The 9,069-nt window shown below is 38.9% G+C and overlaps 1 protein-coding gene across 4 annotated transcripts; it reads right to left on the bottom strand.

Annotated features, from left to right (window-relative positions):
- Positions 1-3,530: 3,530 nt before the first annotated feature.
- On the bottom strand, positions 3,531-8,567 carry LOC131316368 (MDIS1-interacting receptor like kinase 2-like). Of its 4 annotated transcripts, none has more exons than XR_009197091.1 (3): positions 5,192-8,567; positions 4,611-5,055; positions 3,531-4,384 (listed from the first exon to the last, which is right to left on the bottom strand). XR_009197091.1 is itself a non-coding variant. In XM_058345705.1 (2 exons), exons 1-2 carry the CDS (start codon positions 8,514-8,516, stop codon positions 4,670-4,672), a joined length of 3,711 nt encoding a protein of 1,236 aa, XP_058201688.1. In that variant the 5' UTR covers positions 8,517-8,567; the 3' UTR covers positions 3,531-4,669. The 4 variants fall into 4 exon arrangements, 1 of the variants encoding a protein (XP_058201688.1); XR_009197092.1 differs by having other exon boundaries at positions 3,531-4,241; XR_009197093.1 differs by having other exon boundaries at positions 3,531-4,224.
- Between the last annotated feature and the right edge of the window lie 502 nt (positions 8,568-9,069).

The raw sequence follows: 9,069 nt of genomic DNA, 5'->3' as shown, positions 1-9,069 counted from the left end.
AACAAAGTGGACAATGTGTTGTTTTGTTTGTAATGAAAAGTTTCCGTTGAGGTATGTTATATGCCTTTAAATGACTACTGTTGAGTAATTTACTGCATTCCAAAAGCTCGAGTTCATGGTATCGGACATCCTTGAATGCATGATAGATGGCAATGTTATTGGGAGAGGAGGTGCTGGTATTGTCTACTTTGGAGAAATGCCTAATATGACTGAAATAGCTGTAGATACCTGGAATTGCAATGATAAACCAACAAAAGTGTACTGGACATGTTCTTGTAATGATCTTTTACTGAATTTTGCTCTCACGATAGTGGACAGTGCTACTGCTCTTTATAGAACAGAATTTTCTGGAAGAGGAGAGCTATCTGCCAGGCAAATGCATTACTTGCTTGGGACACAAAAAAATAAGTAGCTATTTCTTGCAAAAAAATTATAATTAGGACATTGACACGGATACGGATTACTTGCCAAGAATTTTAGTCCAAGAAATCAAGTTTTGACCAACTCAAATTTTGCAACAACAAATCAAGAGGGAAACAGAAAGCCATTAAATTTCGATACAATACATCCCATTCTTTATAAAGAATCACACTAAGAAAATGACCAAGGGTATAACCTTTGAGAGCCAGCCAAAGGAAACAATGGAACACAAAAAAAGAAGAAGAAGAAGCTGAAATTGGCCAACCTATATTATGTTCACCAACTTACAACAAAGCCAAAAAAAAAAAAAAAAAAACATTCCAAACTTCATTACAAACAAGACAACAGATTGTCCACTTTCTTTGTAACACAATCATTACATAATTTACCTATTACGAAACACATTCCCATAACACAACTAAACACCATTTCTAAGACTTCTAACGGATGTCAGATTTCTGCAGCCAGCTTGTAAAGCAGCTTGAAGAATTCTCCAACACACTGTAATCTGAGTAACCAGAATAAGCTCTTTCAAAATCTGGAAGATGGGCGCCAACATATATCAACATCCCCCTAAGATACATTCTGCCAAATTCACCAAAATATACCTACATCAATAAAATATCTGCGGCAGAACGGGAAATTCACAAATCAGAGTAAATAAAAGAACTAAGCTAGTCAACTTCAAAGGTACAACAATAATAAACTCGGTGTATAACCAGCTTGTGTTGTGACCTCGTGAACTGGGAACACAAGTGCAAAAAAATTATTAATATCAGGGGACGGTGTTAACGAGGGCTAGTAAACGTGTATAAACTTGTATTTTAGAATCTGACACAAGAAGTAAAACTATAAACTCAGGCGATATTTGAATTTCAGAATCTACCACTCATTATCTCAAAATGTACCACTCTTAGTCATATATCAGAAGAAGCAACAAAAATAGAGTACAAACTTGTATCTTTTCAAACAAGCCATGCAACATTGTCAAATAGAGAACTCAACGAAGAATCACAAACAAAAAAGTTTTCTTTTTTTTCCTGGTAAGTTGATTTTATTAACCAAAAAAATGTTTCTAAATGACTTCCACAAGTTAGACGTGAGAACCCCAGAGCTGAAATCGTAAGTATCCATTCCACAAGTCATGTTCCACTCGATTCTCTAGAAACAAACAGGAAAAAACATTTTGATTCGTACCACTGCCACTTCCACAAACAAGATTTTGATCTATGGCCACTACTACTACTGCTACTTTCAACCAATAGAAACCCTAAAACAAAAAAAAAGCCCTAATTAGTGAGAGATATACCTATTTGTGAGATCGAAGTCTAGAGTCAACGAGAGCTTCTTCTTCGAACTCTGGCTTCAATTCTTCTTCTTCGAACTGGAATCGAGCCCAGATTAGGGTTTTTTTCGAGAGGGAGAGAGAGAGAGAGAGAGAGAGAGAGAGAGAGAGAGAGAGAGAGAGAGAGAGAGATACCCGTTTGTTAGGGTTCCTTTTCACCAATTCCTCTTCTTTTTCTTCGTTTCTTCTTTTCTCTCACTCTATCTTCTGTGTTTCACGTTTGCAACGAGTGAGAAGGAAAAGGGTTACCCGTATTATTATAACCCGTGTGACCCACGGATGACCCAGTATCATAGGATCTGTGAGATGCTTTTTTAAGTGTGGGCCGTTGGATTAGATCCAACGGCTTAGATGGCAGTCCCGCACGAAATGAAAAAAATGGGATCCCTCACAGGATCCTCTGTGTGTGTGTGTGTGTGTGTATATATATATATAGTTAGGTTCCGGTAAGGGATCCCTCACTTTATTAAAATGCGGGACTTCCCTTCCCGATTGAATTTCGATGATCCGAGCCGCTCAAAGTGATCAGAACGTGATTTTAAGGGTTCCCGTGAGAAATCAGCAAAAAAAAAATGACCGGAAAGGGCTTTATCCGAGTAGTTTTCATTGAACGGTTCAAAAAAAATTGCTCGGATGACGCCCTTCCCGGTCATTTTTTTTGCTGATTTCTCGCGGGGACCTTTAAAATTACGTTCTGCACACATTGAACGGTTCGGATTTTCAAAATTTGATCGGAAAATGAAAGTCCCTCATTTTAACAAAATGAGGGATCCCTCACTTGAAAATTCCTATATATATATATATATATATATATATATATATTTGCATTATACAGTTCGGATCGGTTTGGAACCATAACCGTGAACGCGAATCTACAAATCAAACCATATAATTCAGTTTCTAATTTTTTAAACCATGACCAAACTATACTACTTAAAAACCGAACCAAATCTTTCGGTTTGGACTGGATTCGCGGTTTGACGGATTTTTTGCTCACCCGTACTCACAAGGCTAGAATTCGAGAGGACGTTGGAGAGGGTTTTTGATAGACACGGGAGAAACGATACCGTTTTGCGCTGAACACCGCATTGTACGCCCAAATATGGGGCCAAAATTTGACTATGTAATCTCTCTCTCTCTCTCCTTCGTAAACTTGAACGCCGAGACTAGATTGTAATCATTTAAAGTAATTCGCCAAATTTAGATTGCTAGAAAAAAGCCACCTATTGCTACGAAACTACTACACAACCTTAGCGCAAATGCTTAGTTAGAAAAGCACGGCCGAAAACGGAGAACCAAAACCCAAATATGGCTGCTGCCTGTTTTTTTTATTACGGCTGCCACTACCATCTGTGTTTAGTTTAGGAGTACCTGATGGTGGAGCTATCCACCCGACACGAGCGGCACGAGGCTAGGACTGGGATAAAGTTAGAGGGCTGAATAAGGAACTGCAAAATTTGAATCCGCATCGTAAGCCAAATGCCACGCCCAATTTTATTTTATTTGTCAATAACGAGCCCAATGCAAAAAAAAAAAATGCATGTTGGGTCTTTGAAACAGTTCGGATCATTTTGATTCCAATTTTTAGCTTATGAAAATGAAAAAATGGACTATTCTTTTTTATCCCTATCCGAATCCAACGAAATTCAATCTTCGATACCACATAACATAAGAAAGTCGTGGAGTGCATAACTTAAGCGGCTTCAAAAAAGTGTAGGGAACTGGTAAGGCTTTATTCATTACTACGTAATGGTAGAAATATCCAAAGACGCTTCAAACTGAGCCCAGGTGGGAATGTCCCCATTCCAAGTCAGTGGAGAACAAGAGATATGACATACTTGACTAACAAATGAGCCACCCTAATACACGTGCGAGGAATAAAATTAAAAGAACAAGAAATTAGAGTAGAAGAGGAAGCTAAAGTATTATGAATGATGATATCCAAATAAGCCTTGATCGTGCTCCTTTGAACTTTTGGTTGGAAGCCTTTCCCCTCTCCCCAATAATTAATATATTACTTTTGCTGATAAAAAAAGAAGAAAAAAGCTCCATCCTTGCAGCATACGAATGATCTTCTGAGCATCACCTTCCAAGATACTGTAACATTATTCCTTCCTAAATTCTGCAAACGGGTCACAGGCATGTGAAATCCCATCGCTTCCACCATGTCAGTTGAGAATGCTTTTGTGATTGGAATGTCTTCCATACTTAGAATGCTTCCCAGATGATCTCTAAGGACAAAACCCACTCCCCCTTTACTTGTTTTCCTTTATAAATGCATCATCAATGTTGATCTTCAACGTCCACCATGGCCTGTTGTGGTCTCTCCCAAGACTGTTTCCACTACTTGACTGGTTCCTTTCTCATTTCTTCCCTCCACCGTAGCTTGACAATAATCTGTGAATTCTGCCATTGCCTTTGCACTCAATCCTCTCTTCCCTTTGTCTTCATCCATTCGCCTTTGTTCGGTTCCCATCTTTGAAAAATATTTTTGATGTAATGAGTGGAGAGATAGATAGAGAAAGTTATTGAGAAACATGCAGAGAGAAAAATGAGTTTCTCAAAGATGAGAACCAAACAAAGATATCATTCCCACCACACTGTGCCCAAATTTGAACTCTGCAATTTAGCCTAGAGTTGGCGCCAGGTGTACGAGGTAATATTTCCGTGGCTATGTTCATTCATTTTGAATGCCAATACTAAAAATTACGTATAATAATCAAAATTAATTCACAAAGTTTTGAATTGGTAGAAAAAAGCAAATATACTATAGATATAATACAGAACCTTAGCGCCAATGAATTACCCAAAAAACTCTTAGAGCCAATGTTAGAAAATTCCATACCTCGCACAGTAGAAAAATGGAGAACCAAAACCCAAGCAATGAGGGGACAACATGAATACTCAGGCATTTGGACAATTGTCATCAAGTAGTTGTCCTAATGTGATAATGGGAAACGGGCTCTGCAGGCGCGACTGCTGTTTCGATAGAGCCACAGAAACTTGGTGCATAGTTGGTCGGCACCATGGGTTGGGGCGCAAGCATGCAAGTGCTAGCTTGACAACAAGAACCACTGCTTCCTCCGCTTGATTCCTTGGCAGTGGGAGCCTTTTATCCAATACATCCTTCACGAAAATACCATAAGAAGATGGTGGTGAGGGATCCAAAGTTGATGAAGAAAGAGAAGAGATGAGATCCCCTGGATGCCTCCCCATTACAACTTCCAGTGTTAAAACTCCAAAGCTATAGACATCTAACTTCTCATTCACCTCCATTGTGTAAGCAAGTTCTGCCCAAAGAAATGAGGGGTACAAATAACAGGAAAAAAAACTGCTAAGAAATTGTAAGGGTGGCTTATAGGAGTTAGCCAATTCAAAGAAAAACACTACACTAGTATTGATAGCTAAGATGAACTGTGCAAGTACCTGGAGCAGCATATCCCAAGGTGCCTACAAAGGAAGTCCAATTTGACGAGTGCAGGTTTAGAAGTCTAGCAGTTCCGAAATCGGAGAGATGAGCGATGTCTTCTAAGTCTAGCAAAACATTCTTGCTTGATATATCGCGATGAATGACCGGGGGTGAACAACCATGGTGCATATATGACAAAGCATCTGCCAAACCTTTAACAACATTCATCCTTTTACTCCAATCCAAACTTAGTGCTTCTTCATCACAGCTAAGTTTCTTGTCCAAACTCCCCCCTTCCAAGAACTCGTAAACCAAAAATGAGTGTTGTGGATGTGAACAATAACCCAAAAGCCTTATGATATGTCGATGTCGTATCTCTATCAATGCGTGAATCTCACTCGTAAAACTTCGCAGATTAGTCAACTCGCCATCTTGTGAAGGAGAAAACTTTTTTACAGCGACAACTTGACCACTTGGCAGCTCCGCTCTATAAACAACGCCATATCCACCAACTGCAATGCGATGCTTCTCATTGAAATCTTCGGTTGCTTGGATGATATTTTCATGCACCAATTTTCCATCGAAGCTCCAAATCTCAAACAAATCTTTATTAGCTTCTTTATTTGGCTCGATTTCATTGTCTCCCATTTTGTTGTGATGAACAAGAAAAATCATAGCAACAGTAAGAAATAAAATCCCCAACGTAGGAACTACAACTGCTAGTACAATTTTGTAATGATTTCTCCCATTATCTCCTTTGCTCTGTGAACATGGCATCAAACTAGTTTTATTGCCACACAATCTGTCATTATTTCGGTATGCCTGAAATGGAGCTTCATCAAATGCTTTTGTGTTGGGCAGAGAACCTTCCAAGTGATTGTAAGATATGTCAATAGACGTTAAACTTGACATCCCGTTAAAAGATGAGGGGATAGAACCGGACAAGAAGTTGTGGGAGAGGTTCAATGTCTCTAACGTTTTCAAGTCCCCAATCTCTGGTGGTATCTCTCCAGTTAATAAATTATTTCCAAGATCGAGATTTTGAAGAAAGTGCAACTTTCCTAATTCATAAGGAATAGTCTCCCTGAGAAGATTTCTGCTCAAGTTCAAGTTCAGAAGATTCACACACTCACCCAGCTTTCCTTGAATTGGTCCACTAAGATTGTTTCCAGACAAGTCTAGATGCTGAAGACTAGACAGGCTTCCAATTTCAGCTGGAATATCGTGTGAAAGTTTGTTATTGCTAAGTATAAGATTGAACAATAAAACCAACTTTCCCAAATTCCTAGGGACCCCACCAACTAGATGATTTGAAGAGAGGTCGAGTAATTGTAACTGAGTTGCACTTCCAATGCCATGTGGAATGTTTCCAGAAAGGTCATTATTGGAGATCTTTAGGCTAGTCAAATTAGGAAGTTGTTCCCATTTTGGCCAAATCTCACCGTCCAATTTATTATAGCTAAGATCTAGATACAACAGATTTGGGAGTGCCTCAAAAGCTTTTGAAATATGCCCCTTCAATTGGTTTCGATCAAGCCTGACACGAATTAACTTAGTACAATTTTTCAAGCCGTTCGGGATTGGACCTGCTAAATAGTTGTTTGCTGCAATTAGTCTTATAATTGATCCATGAATGCACATGTTCGGCGATAGACGACCTGTGAGGTGGTTAGACATTATGTCAAGAGACTGTAGATATCTAAGATTGTCTAGTTCTTGAGGGATAGATCCAGAGAGAGAGTTCTCGTAAAGGTACAATATTGTCAGGTTTGTCAAGTTCCCTATTGAAGCGGGGATTGATCCCGTGAGATTATTCTTGTACAATGAAAGGATAGTGAGAGATTTTAGCAATCCTACTTCTTGAGGGATAGATCCAGAGAGAGAGTTCTCAAAAAGGAACAATCTTGTGAGGTTTCTCAAGTTCCCTATTGAAGCGGGGATTGATCCCTTGAGATTATTCGTTGACAATTGAAGATCAATGAGAGATCTTAGCATTCCTACTTCTTGAGGAATAGATCCAGAGAGAGAGTTATTGAAAAGGATCAATCTTGTGAGGTTTCTCAAGTTCCCTATTGAAGCGGGGATTGATCCCTTGAGATTATTCGTTGACAATTCAAGATCAATGAGAGATGTAAGCATTCCTACTTCTTGAGGGATAGATCCAGAGAGAGAATTCTCGAAAAGGTACAACAATGTGAGATTTCTCAAGTTCCCTATTGAAGTAGGGATTGATCCCGTGAGATAATTCATGGACAATAAAAGGTTAGTGAGAGATGTAAGCATTCCTACTTCTTGAGGGATAGATCCAGAGAGAGAGTTATTGAAAAGGATCAATCTTGTGAGGTTTCTCAAGTTCCCTATTGAAGCGGGGATTGATCCCTTGAGATTATTCGTTGACAATTCAAGATCAATGAGAGATCTTAGCATTCCTACTTCTTGAGGGATAGATCCAGAGAGAGAGTTATTGAAAAGGATCAATCTTGTGAGGTTTCTCAAGTTCCCTATTGAAGCGGGGATTGATCCCTTGAGATTATTCGTTGACAATTCAAGATCAATGAGAGATGTAAGCATTCCTACTTCTTGAGGGATAGATCCAGAGAGAGAGTTCTCGTAAAGGTACAACGTTGTGAGGTTTCTCAAGTTTCCTATTGAAGCGGGGATTGATCCCGTGAGATTATTTATTAACAATTGAAGATGAGTGAGAGATCTTAGCATTCCTACTTCTTGAGGGATAGAACCAGAAAGAGAGTTCTCGTACAGGTATAACGTTGTGAGGTTTCTCAAGTTCCCTATTGAAGTGGGGATGGACCCCGTTAGATTATTTGCTGACAAATCAAGGTCAACGAGAGATCTTAGCATCCCAATATCTGTAGGAATCGTTCCCGAAAGATGATTGACAGACATATTAAGAGATGCGAGTCTTGAAAGGCTGCCGATCTGAGAGGGAATGGTCCCATATATTAAGTTGTTGGACAGATCAAGTTTCACTAGATGAGGTAACGATGAGATGTTAAGACTGGAAAGCGTACCTCTTAAACCAGTACTGTCAAGGGTTAAATTGGTTACTTTACTCGCCTCGTTGCAACCAATTCCGACCCAAGTGCAATGACTAGTTTCATTCCATGATGAAAGGAGAGATTGGCTTTGATTGTCAAGGCTAGCTTTCCACTTCAAGAGAGTGACTGCTTCGCTTTGTTTTGCAACTGTTTTAGTTGCAGGAGAAGCACGAGCAACGGCGGAATCCGTTGAAGAGACAAATGGAATTACGATATTAACAAAGACAAAGATGATTATGAAGTGAACTGCTTGGTAATTGGGAGCCGTTTTAGGTGCGGATGCCATGGTTGGTTTTTTACGACAAGCTAGATAGGAGTAGTAGCAGTTGTTGCATGGAAGGATGAAAGCTTTAAATTTCCATTGTATGGGGGACTATTTATAGGAACATGATTTATCTCTCATGTAAATCGCGTGGTTGAGATAAGTTGATCTGTGCCTCACACATTAAATCTTCCAAAAGTTATAATCAGTTATCAATATCGATTTACTCAAACATGTACTAATTAATATCTACGACTTACGCTTCCATTTTGTGGAAAAATTCTGCAGCTATGTGGATTATAATTAAGGAGGACGACTAATGAGAACAATTTGCGGAAGTTGTCAAAATTGAGCGATATCAACGGGCATGTGGTTTCAATCGATTATCATCAGCATTATTCTGGGGCTGCATAACTAGACTACAGTGGCTATTGGTCACCTTCTCTTCTATTTGTATATATTTGATTTTCAATAATATTGATAATTATTTGAGTATAGCTACTTATGATTTTAATAATTTGTGTGATTTGATCAATAACTGGTTATTTTTTATTCTCATTTTTCAATTTCTTTCATG

Source organism: Rhododendron vialii, chromosome 2a, assembly GCF_030253575.1.
Source record: "Rhododendron vialii isolate Sample 1 chromosome 2a, ASM3025357v1".
Taxonomy (NCBI): domain Eukaryota; kingdom Viridiplantae; phylum Streptophyta; class Magnoliopsida; order Ericales; family Ericaceae; genus Rhododendron; species Rhododendron vialii.
The sequence above is the reverse complement of the archived record's forward strand: the minus strand, read 5'-3'. Positions and strand labels throughout refer to the sequence as shown.